The 17,515-nt window shown below is 38.7% G+C and overlaps 1 protein-coding gene across 1 annotated transcript in view; it reads right to left on the reverse strand.

Moving 5' to 3' along the window:
- Nucleotides 1–17,515, reverse strand: part of CSMD1 (CUB and Sushi multiple domains 1) — a 2,644,830-nt gene that overhangs the window by 787,542 nt on the left and 1,839,773 nt on the right. The window contains exons 14-16 of the mRNA XM_082250071.1: nucleotides 11,017–11,343; nucleotides 8,749–8,943; nucleotides 4,618–4,756 (exon numbers count right to left, since the gene is read on the reverse strand). Coding sequence (XP_082106197.1) covers nucleotides 4,618–4,756; nucleotides 8,749–8,943; nucleotides 11,017–11,343 — 661 coding nt within the window. The remainder of the gene's footprint in view (nucleotides 1–4,617; nucleotides 4,757–8,748; nucleotides 8,944–11,016; nucleotides 11,344–17,515) is intronic.

The following is a 17,515-nucleotide window of genomic DNA, read 5'->3' on the forward strand; positions in this document are numbered from 1 at the left end:
TGCTTCACTATATCATTTTTAACACTTTTCTTGGCAGAGATTTCTTTATCCAAATCGATCAATGCAAATGTAGGAACCTGCTGTGTTCTTTTTTTTTTTTTCCTTCAGCCCATGGGCTGAAGGAAAACAAAAAAGAACATTGCATGTATGCCCATCATTAGTAGTGGGTGGATGTTGGAAGGTCTAATGATGGGCACACCACACACTTTTTGGTATTGTTTTTTACAGCCAGCAGTCAGCTTCCATGTAAAAGCAATCCTAGCAGATAGTTAGCCACTAGACTGCTATTACAAGCAGTGGAAGGGGACTTCCTCCCCCCTCATGCCACCTTCCACGTTTTTCTCGGACTCTCCTGTCCCACGGGTAATCCAAGACTGCAGCCGCTGGTTCCGTCAGCTGACCATAGAGCTGATTGGAGACCAGAATGGCTCCAATCATCTCTATGGCCTAAGATACCGGAAGCTACAAGCATTTCATGACTTTGGTTTTGCCAGATATAAACAGCACCATTGGGAAATTGGGAAAGCATATTATCACATCAATCTTGATTTGGTCAGATGCTTTAAGGGCAGAGAAGAGATCTAATAGACTCCAATTTTTTGAAAAAAAAAAGTACCTGTCACTATTTATTGCTATCACAAAGGATATTTAAATTCCCTGTGATAGCAAATATAACAAAAAAAAGGGGAGGTGTCAAAATAAAATAAAAAAGCAAAAAAAAACATTCAAGCACCCAACCCCCCGACCCAGCGCGTTTGCGCGCAAAGGTGAACGCAAGCATCGGTCTGGTGTCATATGTAAACAGCAATTGCACCATGCATGTGAGGTATAGCTGCAAACATCAGATCGAGGGCAGTAATTCTTGCAGTAGACCTCCTTTGTAAATCTAAAGTGGTAATCTGTAAAGGCTTTTAAAAATGTACTTAGTTTGTTGCCACTGCATGGACGTGCGCAATTTTAGAGCATGCCATGTATGGTATCTATGTACTCGGCATAAGATCATCTTTTATACTCTACCAAACAATTGGGCAAAATATACTGTATTTGGGCATTAAATTGAAAAAATGTTTTTTTTCCCCAAAAAATTGCGTTTGGAAAATCTCTGCGTGAATACCTTTGACAAAAAAATTGCAACACCCACCATTTTGTTATGTAGAGCCTCTGCTTTAAAAAAATATATAATGTTTAGGGGTTCAAAGTCATTTTCTAGTAAAAAAAATTATAATTTTTTAATGTAAACAAAAAGTGTCAGAAAAGGCTTGATCTTCAAGTGGTTAGAAGAGGGGGTTATGTGTGGCATAGGCTTCTAAGATTGGGCATAAAATGCCAGGACAGTTCAAACACCCCTAAATGACCCCTTTTTGGGAAGAAGACACCCTAAGCTATTTTCTGAGATGCATGTTGAGTCCATGGAATATTTTATATCATGCCACATATTTTGTGAAAATGATTATTATTTTTTTTTTTACACAAAGTTGTCACTAAGTGATGATATATTGCTCACACATGCCATGGGTAAAGGGGAATTACACCCAAAAAAACATTCTGCTACTTCTCCTGAGTACAGGGATGCCACATGTGTGAGACTTTTTTTGGGAGCTAGCGATGTATAAGTCAACCACATTATCCTGGGGCCTGGCCCCAAGTGATGGTACCGATATCCATTGATATGACCTGTGAATAACTATGCTATGGCTGTATGGTTGCAGACAGTGTTTGCATTGCACACCAATCAGCCATACATTGATTATATATAGGTAAGGGTTTCTGCTTTCAGACTAATGCAATGTGGTTTTCCTGCACCATGAGTGCAGCACAACCTTACCAAGACTACATGACACTGCTTAACTTTGTATTGTTGAACTTCTAGCAGGGTGTTGCAGGATATCAAACACAAGTGCTCAGTAATCGGAATTTTTTTTTCTTCTTGCACATATTATTATGGGTTAGAATGAATCCTCTGTGTTACTAGTTGATGATATGGGTTTTCTTGAAGCATGATGTGAGGTATATCCAGTGTTCATCAGGAGTCCTTTCAAGGCAAAAGTAATATTGCCATCGCTGGATTGAATCAGGCTCGGGTAAGAAAAAGGAGGGGACTAGAGGGGATGTTGTGATGCTTGTAAGTTTTCCTCACTGGCAGCAACAATATTGCTGTACAAATATGTGTACTTTTGTTTTGAGGTAGAAAAACTATTTTGGAATTAAAACAACACCTGCAGTAATGGAACAAAACTATCTGAAATGAAATATAATTTTCAGTTTCTAGCATAACTTTAAGCAATGGAATTGTATTATTATAAACAAATAATTTAACTTTATCAAACTGCATACTTGCTAAACAATCTACTTGACACAGAATAGGTGATACGTGTATCCTTGCTGCTCTAAGCCATACTGTGGACTAACACTTGTTAAATAAGCCTTGATTATGGAAACCTGCTAAAAGATTCACTTTATTGCGTGTCACCTTCAGATCAATCAATATCATGTCTCAAAGGAGTTAAACACAACATGGCCCAGCATGTCTGTTTACATTTTTTTTTTTTTTTTTTTGGAACCTTGCGTTAACAATTTTCTGCTCCTTGAATCTTTAGGGCTTAGATTTATGACAGATGATGAAGCATGAAATCATTCTCCACTGGCTATCTTTTTTTACCAGCAAGCTGACACCCTCTCTTGATACAATATAACACTGTTCAGTGAATACTATTCAGATTCGTCTGTAGAGATGTTAACCTCTTGAACTATAAAACCAGAACATTGTACAATATTATACTTGTCAGCACAGATTAGTATAAAGATGTGGATTTGAAAAAGATAAAAGCTGCATAATCATAATCTTGATTAAACTACTTATAAACCACATTTGTCATTGAAACTAATTTTAAAACATGTGGAGTTATTAAATAGAGACCTGAATTATAACATACTTCTTTATTGAAATGATTTAACCTGGCATTAATGCCTATTGTTTATAGCCATTTTTAAATTTCCCAGATTTCCTGGGTTAGGTTATAATGATTTGTTATGTAAAAGGATTAAACTATGATAAAATAATTGGTATTATGTATACCATTGCATACATATATATATATATATATATATATATATATATATATATATATATATATATATATACCACATATATTGCATATATTTCCTGATTTAGTATGGTAAAGAAAATTGCTGGTTCATAACATTTCAAATCTCCTGAATATTGATATTAGGTCTGTCTAATCTGGGAATAAACAGACAATTTGGGACAATAAAGCAGAACTACATTTGAAAAGTTAAAAGAGGAAGTGGTAATGTAATTTGAGATCTTTAATTTTCCCAGGATCTTTGTCGATCTTTGTCGAAGGCCCATGATATTTGCATCTCCTATGTGCCATGTACAGAATCTGATGTATAAGGTAAATACATTTTTCTTTATCTCCAAATTTGTGATAATTTGTTACAGGTAATACTATTTTTACATGGTTTGAGGGGGAGGACAAAACAGTTAAGTAGACTTCACATTTAATAATTACTGTGGTAGAACCTTTTCACAAGTGGAAAAGCTGTTGGAGTCCCCAATACCAGGAAAGGCAGAAAGGCACTGCACATAAAACTCCCATTCAGGGTAAATCCAGGAGATTATTATGGTGTTTAACAGTCACATATCCCAGTAAAACAATGGCCTATTAGTCCTAACAAGTTTGATGTAAGTCCATGGAGCTAATTTACTAAAGAAATGGAATCCCATCATATTCAAGTTAAGTTGTTTTCACTTAAATCATGATTTTTTCCCCCTGCATAAAAGTACTTAAAGTTGTTGTAAAGCCTTAATGCACAGAATGTATTAGGTTGAAAACCACCTGTGCTCCAGCACCCCCTTCAGTCCCCCCCTTTTTCTTACCTGAGCTCAATTAAATCCAGCAATGTGCAGGAGTGCAGTGGCTCCAGCCACTGTCTCTCTCCTTACTGAACAGATTGATAGCAGCAGGAGACCTTGGCTCCCGCTGCTATCAATCAAATCCTGTGACACAAGAGTGGGGGGTGGGTCTGAGTCCCACTGTCTGTGTCAATAGATGCAGCAGTGGGACTCGGGAGTGAAAAAACACAGATGCCCCCATGGTAATCAGCTTTCCGTGGGGCACCCGATGCAGAGGTGGAGCCTGGAGCAATGGCCAGAAAAAGAGGATCGGGGCTGCTCTATGCAAAAACATTGCACAGAGCAGGTGAGTATAGGCATGTTTGTTATTCTAATAAAAAAAAGGTTTACAACCACTTTAATTTACTAAGTTAAGTAAACAACCAGTAGTAACTCAGTAAATGAAGCCCAGAATGTGAAAATATATACAGTGGGGTTGATTTACTAAAACTGGAGAGTGCGAAATCTGGTTCAGCTGTGCATGGTAGCCAATCAGCTTCTAACTTCAGCTTGTTCAATCAAGCTTTGACAAAAAAAAACAAAAAAACTGGAAGCCAATTGGCTTCTATGCCAAGCTGCACCAGATTTTGCACTCTCCAGCTTTAGTAAATCAACTAGCAAATAGAGAATAATGTGATCAATAATTCTGCAAGCTCTGCATTTGAAGTACCATATGCTTATGCATGCATATATTACCCTACCTCTCAATAGTGATTTTAACTGAATGCCCAGTTCTTGCTTCAATCACCCATTCACAGTTTAATGAATCCTTGTAATAGCCAGGCCAGCCTGGAGGCAATATAAGCCCACTTGATGCCGTTAAGCGTCCTCCACACGGTGCTGTGGAATAAAAGGAAAGTAAAGCTGTTTACTATTTAGCTGGTTTTAGATAATAGACAAAAACACCTTCTAAATAATATTTAAATAATATAATAATGGTAAAATAATAATAATAATAATAATAATATTATAAATAAAGATTTAAAAATACCCTCTACCTGCGCACTCTGGATGAATTCAACAATTATTATCACACAATGTGAACAAAATAAGTGATAATTTGTTAAATAAAGCAAATCACTGTATTTAAATGTGACAAATTATACATATAATATTGTGAAGGAGCTAGTTGTAAGGCATAACAAGCATGAGATAGGTGAAACAGCAAAAATGAAACTTTGAAAAATAAATAAAAAATGTGTTAAATTGAAAACATAACTGTGTCCATACATGACCACCAAAGTGTCCCAAATAGTGCAAATAAAATGATTCAGAGATCTTCTCTAGTGCCTCCACACAGCAAAAATAATTGTGGGTTTTGTATCTTCCACCACCATCAAGGAGATTTCCTACTCACCAGACACAGACATATGGAATGCATGTTAACCAGTTGCAGACCGCTTACCACATATTTATTGCGGCAGTGTGGCTCTCCCAGGCAAAGCAACGTAGGCTACATTGGTCGCTTGGAGGCAGATAGGGGGCGAACGTGCTCTTTGGGGGGCACTTCTGCCCCTGCTCATCAGCAGGGAATCCGATGCAGTGGGCAGGTGGCTCTGATTGTCGCCTGACCCCCGCAATCGTTTCCCACTGAGAGAGAAGAACGGTCAGCTCTTGTAAACACAGCTGACTGTTCTTCTCCCTGGAATGATCATAGAGCCCCTGTGATCCTTCTATATAGGATCACAGGTCTCTATGGTCATTTCAGAAGCCACATTCCCCCACAGTTAGAATCACTCCCCTAGGCTCACATTTAACCCCTTAATCACCCACAATGTTAACCCCTTCCCTGCCAGTGTCATTATTACAGTAACAGTGCATATTTTTAGCACTGTTACTGTAGTAATGTCACTGGTCCCCCCCAAAAGTTGTAAAAATGTCAGTTAGGGGTGCAATCTGTCTGCCACAATGTTGCAGTCCCGCTAAAAATCGCAGGTCGCTGCCATTACTAGAAAAAAAAACAATAAAAATGGCATAAATTTTTCTCTTAGTTAGTAGACACAATAACTTTTGCGCAAACCAATTAAAATACGCTTATTGTGATATTTTTTTACCAAAAATATGTAGCAGAAAACAAATTGGCCTAAAATGTTAAAACATTTAGATTTTTTAATTTTTTTTGAGAATGTTATATAGCAGAATGTGAAAAATATTGTTTTTTTTTTTCAGAATTGTCGCTATTTTTTGTTTATAGTGCAAAAAATAAAAATCGCACAGGCAATCAAATACCACCAAAAGAAAGCTCTATTTGTTTCAAAAGTTCGATCATCCCTAATTGATAGGATTGAACCTCATTGGAGAGGAGGTAATATGAAACAGAGAATATCAAATAACGATTCAGAATGGATTTTTGAGTTATGTACTTTAAGTCCAGTAGGAATGAATGTGGATATTGACTTGAACTGCTATATTTCAAATTTCTAAATGTAAAGGTGTTTCAAACTGTCTCAATCATGTAGACATTACTGTAGAATTCCTGTAGAATTCCATTATGTAACAATTGGCTTTTATAATAATATTATATTGTGGATTGTTCCACTGATTATATGATTTTACTTATGCTATATACAGTATGTGCCAGTTGTCATACATACTGTTTTAATCCCTTCCTACTACCCCCCCCCTTTCTTTTCTGTATACATTCATATTACAAAATATTTTTTAAATAATAATTTTTTAAGTAGATTAAACAATTTTAGTATGATTTTTTTTATATTTTTTACTATTGATATATCAAATGGAGTGTGTTCTTTTAAGTTCCCACTAGATGAGGCTAAATATTAATTAGGTGTGTTACCCCCCTGTCACCCATTAAAGGGGTGCCATGTATATATTCCTGATTCCTAGGAGTCATCAATTGAAAGTTATTTTTAGTTGAAGAATTTTTAATTAATATGGGCAGTATAATTTAGGTTTTGTGTATATTTTACCATTGGTGGATGTAAAGAATTGGTTACAGTTGTGGTTTGGAAGGATTAAAAGGAATTGGATATCCTGATATGATGGTAATAAAAATAGAAGGAAGGAACGTGTCCGATCATGTGACCCCTGATGACGTCAGACGTTGCAGAGAAAACGCATTGGATGGGCATCTTGGAACTCAAATCGGCGTCCTTGCCATGCAAACAAGCCCTTTTGAATCTGATACATCTGTAAACATTTTTAAATGATTTCACAATAAATACATTATTTAAATACGACACTATAAAGGGTATTTTGCCTTTTCCCTGATTATATGGTACACCACTCTGGAGATAATTTCTAACTGGATTGGAGTGACATTGATGAGCGTCCATTTATAGGAGAGAGATCTCTCTAAATGATTTAACATGCATTCCATATGTCTGTGACTGGTGAGTGGGAAATCTCTCTGATGGTGGTGGAAGATACACAACCCACATTTTATTTTGCTGTGTGGAGGCACTAGAGAAGATCTCTGTATATTCTATTTGCACTATTTGGAGCACTTTGGTGGTCATGTATGGACACTGTTATGTTTTCAGTTTAACACAAGACATGTTTTTATTTACTTTTTAAAGGGAGCGAGGTTTACATTTTGTTGTTTCAGAATAATAATAGTAATAATAATAAATAATAATGATTTATGTGATACCAGATCTTGACAACTCTTGTATAAATAGCCCAAAATAAAAAGAAAGACATTGGTAAATACAAAATCACCAAGACAATACAAAGGCAATCAGTAAAATCATAAGAAATTGGGACCCAAGATATACTGACCAACAGTGGTGTAACAATAGATATAACAGGATGCTATGGGGCCTGGGATAGAAGGGAGGCAACCATTAGAGAGGCTATTAAGGAAAGCTATACTGTACGTTTCTAATATGGAAGGGCTGAAGTCAGATCTCAAAGTTTTCACTAGTGGCAGACCCTCTCTATGCAGTAAGAAGCATTTGCTTATCTGTCTGGCAGTTTAGATTTACTGTCTCACAACTTCTGCTTTCAAACTGAAATTAACCCTGAGTTAAGGGTTATAGAATAATTGCATGCAAGAACATTAACAATTTTGTCATAATATAAAATATCATTATTCATTATATCATTATTATTATTATTATTATTTGTGATACTACTATAGCAATACAAATTATATTTAGCTATAACTTAATCAAACCACTTGCCTCTAGTAGTGTACTGTCTATGCTGACAACTCTCCAGCTACTTCTGATTTAGGCTCACATTATTAGACTAAGTGACATGTTTTGTCACAGTTGACATTGCCAGCTACTGCAAGGAAACTTTGCCAAAGAGGGGTGCATAAACATTTTGCTGTGGGGCCCTGTGATTTCCAGCTATGCCCTTACTGACCCATTTAATTAAGCAATTTAAAGAACATTGATAATATGATGATAAAATAATACAATAATAAATTAATGTAATATATGTGTAAATTACAGTAACTCTTTACATGCAGGTGGATTTTAGCTTTCTGAGGTTATATTAGTTATATAAAAAGATCAGATGAATATTCACTGTAATAGATTATTATACATACTGTAGCTCTTTGACTTTTTGAAATAATCTAATTGTGTTTGGGGAAGGAATTGTATTTTAACAAATGCAGCCTGACAATGGATATCAAGAACTTTTTCACGTGCAACAAACCTTGACTCTCCCTTGTTCCACCCAAATTGCAGTAAAAAAGTTATGGCTGGAGTTAGGCTTTAATGTGTCAACTTGTAAATGCACACAAAACTACAGGATTTTGTTAATTTGCATTCTAAAAAATAAAACGCTGTTATAGCGGGTAACAATTTTCCATGAATTTGTAAAATGTTTAAACAAACATCATACTGGAGATGTGTCACCTTCACATCTTGGAACAGTAGAACTCCAAACTACATTTCCATCTTGTATAATACAAGTCATAGATTCAGATCCTTGGGTTTTTATAAAACCTTCATCACAATGAAAAGATACTGAGCTCCCAAGGAGAAACCTGTCTCCAAACCTCCTTCCATTTATTGGGATTCCAGGATCATGGCATTCATTTTGGCCAAATGCTGTAACAGAATACACAATTTTAAGATGAAAAGATAAACCAGACTATAAACATTCAACATGTTTAGCATAGGTAAATAAAAAAAACAAACAAACAAAGTAATCAAACAATATATATACAGTATACAATATACCATAAAGAGAAGCCATCTTCTTAATACAGCGTATCTTCTATAAATGTCCAATAATTTCATATCTAGGGGTGAATAGCTAAGGATCCTTCCCTCATAACAGTGGGAAGGAAGATATACAGATTATACACTGCTTGGCACTGCAGTGTAGAAAAGTAGTAGGACGATGACACATATATGGGAGTAGAAATGTTTCCCTCTTCTGCAAATAGATGGACTTAGCCAACCTGGTGGCAGTGAAAGGACCATGAAGATCATCTTTTCTTTACTGCTAATCTCTCAAAGAATTTATACAACTGTCTACCTAAATGTATTTTCTCTGAAGTTTTTTCTAAAATGTTGTCAATCACTTATTTGTATAGGGGGACAACACTGTCTTCCAGTTGTGCCCCTGCATTGTAACTCTTCCAAACATGCTTCCAATGGAAGCTACAGGTGACAACAAAAAGACAAAAAAGGTGAATATTTTATTTAAAAAAATGTTACTGCTAATTATGCACAGCGGGGTAAATTTACTAAAGGCAAATAGACTGCACTTTGGAACTGCGGTTGTACTCATTTTTCCCATAGCTAGCGAACGTGGTGCAGCTTCACTTTGTAAAGAATATCTAATCAGGTGCAAGGAAAAAAAAAAAAACAACATTACTGCTTGCACATGATTGAATGATAGAAATCAGAAGAGCACATTTACTATGCTCTGGGGAAAATAAGTGCAAGTGCGCAGTCTATTTACCTATAGTAAATGCCCCCCAGTGTTTTAGAAAACTAAAGGTAATTTATAAATAAAGTATAGTGAGCTACGGAAGATGCCTAGTGGGAGGGCGAAACGCGTCTAGCAAGGCACAGCGTAACACGTCATTTCGGGCCAGTGGAACGCACGCTGAGGACAGCTGTAACCACCGTGCCTTATTGCTGGACACTTAGAATTTTAATGTAAGTGGATTTTTATTTATAAAATAAAGTCATTGTTACGTATTTCACCATGACAAGTCTCCTGTGTATATACTTTTGAGGAGGAACGCATGAGAGGAAGAGGGCTTGGTAGCCCCATACAGCCGTTTTCCACTATTGATCGGCAGGAGTCATCTATTACAAGATACCGACAATTTGACATACAGGCTCCTATTTAAGTTGCTCTGGTGAGTAGGAACACCATAGGGGAGCACAGATCAGCATTGTTGAGTTGGAGCACTGCAGCACTTTTTCACTATAATATAAGGACTCTATTTATGGACAACTGATTGCACCTTTTTGCATTGTGGCACCTGTTAAGGGACACATACTGTGGACCAATGTTTGCATTTTGTTGCACGGGGTCACTTAAGAGCACTGAGCACTTTGTTATTTATATGCTGATGTATTAGCAGCACTGACATTCTGGGTTTTTCATATTTAAAGGCACATGCACTTTTTGTTAGCAGCAGCTAATTTACACAGTTTATTACATTTGGAATATCACATATTGGTATAACACATTTTTTCCATAAGTGCGAGGCACCTGATATCTATAAATAGAGACAGTAGACTGAGTAACTGCATTAAGCTATCAGGAGTTTTCTCTAATTGATAAATTTCTAATCTCTTTTTCAATAATACAAATATGGATGGGCAACCTTGTAAAAATGAGGAAGCCACAGAACAAATGCAATAGGGTGAACATTGCAGTAAAACTTGTGCTTTTGGCAAATACACTATACATTTGCTTTAATATAGACTTTGAAACATTATCAGTTATGATGCCATAGGTAATTTGAGTCAAAGAACATGATCGGGTGTATACACTAATTCTCAGAATCTATCATTTTCATCCATACTGAATTATGACAATGGTTCAGTTCAATTTCTTCTGAGAAAAAAAAAATATATATTTATATATATATACTCTATATTTAAACATACTAAAATAGGTAAGATTTTTTTTTTCTTTTTAGAAATCATACTTACTTGTATAAGTAATATTAAAGCCTCTACCCGTGGTTGAGTGATCAGATTGAAATTCTAGACGTACTATGTGACTATTGCTTGCAATCTGAGAGGGCACTTCATTTCCTGAAAATGTACCAAGTGCAGGTAATTCTGCAATACCTTCATCTTTTACCGCAACATAATCAAACTGGGGTTCCACATCAAAGTCATTAAAGATCAGGTGAATCCGACTTCCTGGTTCTGATATTATTAGCCACACACAGTTCATATTGTTTCCATATTCTTCAGGATAGTTTGGTGAAAGAATTATTCCAGAAGGTGTGGTAAAATTAAAGAAGCACGAAACTGTAGAGAAAAGCAATATATGTGATGATACAATGAATTGATTATTTTTTAAATAAACATTTAAAGTAAGGGCTCTTTCACACGAGCGTTCTGATCAGATCCGCCTGTCAGTTTTTTTGGGGATCTGATGAGAGCGGACAGGCGGTCCGCTCTCATCCGATCCCCCAAAGAGAGCAGCGGGGGCTGTGACACCTCCCTCTCCGCACTGCAAGTGGAGACGGAGCTGTCATCCGCCGGCTCAGCGGGGATCGGCGGATCGATCCCCGCTGAGCAGCACGGATCCGCCTATGGAGGCAGACCGTGTGAAAGAGCCCTAAGTGTTTTACAGATATAATTGATTTATCTCTCAATAAATTAAAAATGATTTCACCTTTTAAAGAAAACAAGACTCAGAGTTTGTATTATTGTGAATAGAAAATATGAATAGAATCCTTTCCACAGGTTTGCCAATGCAATATTTCAAGATGAGGAACATGTACATTTCATATAGGTCCTGGCTCCTATGATAGAACTCGAACACAACAAGCAGAATTATCTGTTGGATGATGTATCAAAAGTGCATGCCATAAACTGGCAGGTCATCAGTGTGAAGGTAAACAATATTTACAGGCCAGACACACCTCACCACTTATCTCACAATCTTATAAGGCTTTATTAAAGTAAAATAAAAGTATTTTTTATAGTTTCTTTTATGTGTATGAGAATGTGATTTATTATAAGACTTCATTTGAACGGACACATAGGGATGTGTTTATATTGTGGGGTGGCTCGTGATGTCAGGTCCCTATAAAAGAGCTGTCAAAATCAAAACAGCTCAGAGTGCGGGAAGCGTGAGTAGAAGTAGGAGCTTTTTTTTTTCTCTATTTTTCTGGCGGTTGGTTGGGGGGTCAACTGATCATTGGGGGGACACTATTTCTTTATTTTTTTAAAAAAGGACTTTTCCAAAACTGGCTTTTGTCTTTATTTTTTTGTACACTTTTTTGGTGAATGGGTAGGGGTACGATGTACCCAATATCCACTCACATAGGAGGGGGCAGGATTTGGGGGATCAGATTCCAATAAGCCTCCCCCCGCAGACCCCCAAAACCACAGCCCTCAGTTGTCGGGAAGAGCCCCCCTGCCCCAAAGCACCCACCCCCCCATGCAGACGGCATGTGGCCTGGTATGGTTCAGGAGGGGGGCACTCGCTCGCCCCCATCCTGGCCAGCCAGGCTGTGTGATCGGATAAGGGTCTGGTATGGATCTTAAGGGGAACACTCGGGTGTTTTTTTTTTTATTTGGACACGGGGTTCCCCTTAAAACCCATAACAGACCTAAGGGGCCTGGTATGGACTGGGGGGGGGGGGCAATGCATTTTTTTTTATTTTTTTATCTGTATTGCTGGGAGCCAACAATACATTACAGCAAGTTTAAACAACATTTTTTCCTTTAGAAATGTCAGTATTGCTGCAGCAGGCTACATACATCGCACAAATGCGCCACTTTACAGGCACGTTAGGGGGGCCCCCAGGCACAATATTTAACCGCTTGCCGACCACGGCGGTCAGCCCCTCACAGGCAAAGTGACATAGTACTACGTCGCTTGCCTGTGAGGCTCCAGGGAGCGAGCGCGCGCTGCCAGAGGCGCGCTCCCGCTCGCTCACGGACCCCCCCGCACGAGTGACCGGCGGACCCGATGTCCGCTGGTCACTCGCGATCGTCGCATACACCAGGAGAAAGGCAGGCGGCTAATGTAAACAAAGCCGCCTCTCAATCTCCCCTGTGTAACAGCACAGATCATATGGTCCTGCTATGTAGGACCATTGATCTCTGCTGTTACACACACAGCCACATCCAATCACAGTTAGAATCACGCCCCTGGGGACACACTTAAGCCCTCCCTCTCCAATAAAGTTAACCCCTTCCCTGCCAGTGTCATTTTTACAGTAACAGTGCATATGTATAGCACTGATTGATGTAGTAATGTTACTGGTAACCCCAAAAGTGTCAAAAATGTCAGTCAAGGGTCCGATCTGTCCGCCGCAATGTCGCAGTCCCGCAAAAAAAAATTGCAGATCGCCGCTATTACTCGTTAAAAAAAAAACAATAAAAATGACAAAAATCTTTCCCTTAGTTAGTAAACGCAATAACTTTTGCGCAAACTAATCAAAATATGCTTTTTGCGATATTTTTTACCAAACATATGTAGCAGAAAACAAATTGGCCTAAAATGTTAAAAAAAATTTAGATTATTACATTTTTGGGGGGGGGGGGGGGATTTCATATAAAAAATGTTTATAGCGCATGATCAAAAAATCGCACAGGTGATCAAATACCAACAAAAGAAAGCTCTGTTTGTGGGAAAAAAAGGACGTCAAATTCGTTTGGGTACAATGTTGCACGACCACGCAATTGTTCGTTAAAGTCGCGCAGTGCAGAATCGCAAAATAGGCCCTGGTCAGGAAGGGGGTAAAATCTTCCGGGGCTTAAGTGGTTATAGGAATTTTTAATTTTTATTTCATTTTGAGCATTATTAAAATCACTGCTCCTGTAAAAATGATTGTTTTAAAACATTTTTTTTTTGTTGCATTGATTCATGTCCCCCAGGGCAGTACCCAGGTCCCCATACACTTTTTTGGGCCAATAACTTGCATTTAAGCCTTTAAAATTAGGACTTTTGATTTTTCATGTCTTGTCCCATAGATTTTAATGGAGTTTGCATGTTCGCTAGAAAATGTCCCCTGTTGGAGATGTTCTGGTGAGAACTGAAGAGGGGGGTGTTCGGCTCATCACTAGTTATGAATAAATACAGTTTGTATTATATGTCAAAAATAGAAGAAAAAGTTTACCTACTTGAATAATGATTGTACCCTTAAAATTATATTAGTAGTATAGCAGTTAGCATGGTGTTCTTTAAGCCGCTTGAAAACAGGGCTGTCAAGTAGACAAGTACAATTTGTTTCGGTCCAAATACAAATTTGGACAGATTTTTTGGTATTTGGAGATTCAGATGTATAAAAATCCCTGAATCAAATAGTAATGAATAGTAACAAATTTCATTAAAATCTATAAAATTTGTTTCATTTATTTGTTTTCTAACTAATTCCAACTTTTTTGAATGATTAGAATTCAGTTCTGTCCAAAAACGATCAACCATTTTGAATTCTGTGTGAGGAATAGCTGGTTGTTAAGCAGCAGACCGGGAAGCCAGCCGCACGCATCCTTAACAACCATGACTCATCTTCTGTCAGCTGACTTCCCCACTGTCAGATGAAAGTAAAGAGAAGAATGCCGGCAATTTCTTGACAATAGAAAAATGAAAAAAAAAATATATATATATATAGCATGGGGTCCCCCCAGTCCGTAGCTGGCCCTTCGGGTATGGTATGAATTTTGTCGGGGAAGGGGTTAAGGCCTCTTTCACACTTGTGCGACTTGTCTTGCGATTTGGGACTGCAAAGTCACATGACAAGTCATACTCCATAATTTCCAATGAGTACAGTTCATATCTGTACGACTTCAAGTCGCAACAACTTCAAAGTAGTCCCTGCACTACTTTGGGACAATTTTAGTGTGTTTTGAGGTCCAAAGACATAGGCATTGCTTCCAGTCCAGTCAAAATCCAGTCAAAATCATGTCAAAATTGTGGTAAAATCACGGAAACACAATTGCGGAAAAATCGCGGTAAAATTGTGCGACTTTTAGTTTGCATAAGTGTGAAAGAGGCCTAACACAGGTGTGATCAAAGGGTTAAGTGTGAGCCTAGGGGAGTGTTTTCTAACTGTATTGGGGAGGGACTTGTGGAATCAACACAGAGACCTTTGATTCTAAATAGGATGATCACAGGCGCTCTGTGTTCATTCCAGAGAGAACAGGGGTCTGCTGTGTTTACAACAGCAGACTGTCGTTCTCTCTCAGCGGGGAATGACCGCGCGTGCCCCCAGGAGTGGTACCGCGGTCTGCACAGCTGAGCCAGCCTGCCACAGTATATCTGCAATGGTAAATTGGTAAAAAAAAGTGTCTGTGTTTTTATTACTTTTTGACACTCTTTGGTGAATGGGTAGGGATACTATGTGCCACATACTCCTTCACATGGGGAGGGCGGGATCTGGGTGCCCCCTTGTTAAAGGGGGCTTTCAGATTCTGATAAGCCCCCACCCGCAGATCCCACCGGCCAAGGTTGTGGGGAAGAATCCCTTGTCCCAATCAACATGGGGACAAGATGGTTTAAGCTGGGGGTGCAGAGCCCCCTTGCCCCAAAGCACCCACCCCCCATGTTGAGGGCATGTGGCCTGGTGTGGTTCAAGAGTGAGGGGCGCTTGCTCGTCCCCCATTTCATGACCTGCCAGGCTGCATGCCTGGATAAGGGTCTTTTATAGATTTTGGGGGCCCAACACTGTTTTTTTAAACATCTTTCTATTGCTGGCAATGGTGTTTTATTGCCAGCAATTTAAATGTCATTTTATACATTTTTTTTTCTTTAGAAATGTCATTTTTTACATATTTTATACATGCTACAGATGCCCCACTTTACAGGCAGGCACTTAAAGTTGCCCTTCGGGTCTGAAATGGATTTTTAAGAGAAACCTCATGCCAAAAAAAAAGATGGCGTGGGGTTCCCCCAAAATCCATACCAGACCCTTATCCAGGCATGCAGCCGAACAGGTCAGGAAAGGGGGGCGACGAGTGAACCATACCAGTCTACATGCTCTCAACATGAGGAGGTGGGTACTTTCAAACACCAAAGCACCTTGTCCTCATGTTGATGGGAACAAGGGCCTCTGCCCCACAACTGTGGCTGGTGGTTGTGGGGATATGCGGGTGGGGGCCTTATCAGGAATCTGAAAGCCCCCTTTAATAAGGGGGCCACCAGATCCAGCCCCCCCCCCATGTGAATGTATGTAGTACATGGAGTACATATTACATTCACCAAATATTCACCAAAAAAATTTCAAAAAGTAATAAAAACACAGAGACTATTTTTGACAAATCCTTTATTAAAAAATAAATAAATAAACAGTGTCCCTGATGGAGATCCAACATCAATCTTGCTGACCGCCGAACCGGAGAAAAAAAAAAAGACGCTCTTGCGTACACAGAGGCCATTTGCCTACTGCAGACTCCTTCTTTGACATTGTGTATATATAGGTAAGGGGTGGGCCACCTGTCTACCTCACCTGGTGGTACCGCCCTCTTCTTACATCATGGACTGGTGCATGCTGGGTCCGTGATGTCAGAAGGGTCGGTGCCACCAGGTGACATAAACAGGTGGCCCTTACCCATATAAGAAATGTAAAATGGAGCAGCCTTCAGTAGGCAGATGGCCTCTGAGTTGGCAGGAGCGTCTTTTTTATTTTTTGGGTTAGCGACCGACATGATGGACGATAGATCTACATCGGGGTACACTGCTTTATAGTGTTTATTTTTTAATAAAGTATTTGTCAAACACTGTCTCTGTGTTTTTATTACTTTTTGACAATTTTTTTGGTAAATGGGTAGGGGTACTATGTACCCCATACTCATTCAAATAGGGGGGCGGGATTTAGGGGCTTAGATTCTAATAAGTCTCCTGCCAGCAGACCCCCACAACCACCGGTCACAGTTGTGGGGATGACCCCCCTACCCCAAAGCACCCACCCCCCATATTGAGGGAATGTGGCCTGGTATGGTTCAGAAGAGGGGAGCCGCTTGCTTGTTCCCCCCCTTTTCCTTATCTACTGGACTGCATGCCTGGATAAGGGTCTGCTATAGATTTTGGGGGGAATTCCTGCCGTTTTTTTTTTTTATTTTGGCATGGGGTTCCCCTTAAAATCCCTAAGGGCCTGGTATAGACTGAGGGGGACCCCATACCATTTTTTTTTCTATTGCCAGGCAATTGCCAGCATTCTTTTCTTTACATTCATTTGTCAGTGGGGAAGCCAGCTGACAGATGATAAGTCATGGTTGTTAAGGACGCAGGCAGCTGGCTTCCCAGTCCACTGCTTAATAACCAACTATTCTTCATACAGAATTCTAATTGGTTGATTGTTTCTTGACCAATCTGAATTCTAATCGTTATGAAAAGTTGACATTCATTAGAAAATTAATAAATTAAACAAATTTTAATAAAAATGACATGAAATTGAACAAAAACAAAACTTAACTTCATGAATTCCAAAACCAAACTAAACAAAGTCCAAAAAGAAACAAAATT

The sequence above is a fragment of the Pelophylax lessonae genome (genome assembly GCF_965119305.1).
Source record: "Pelophylax lessonae genome assembly, chromosome: 3".
Taxonomy (NCBI): Eukaryota; Metazoa; Chordata; class Amphibia; order Anura; family Ranidae; genus Pelophylax; species Pelophylax lessonae.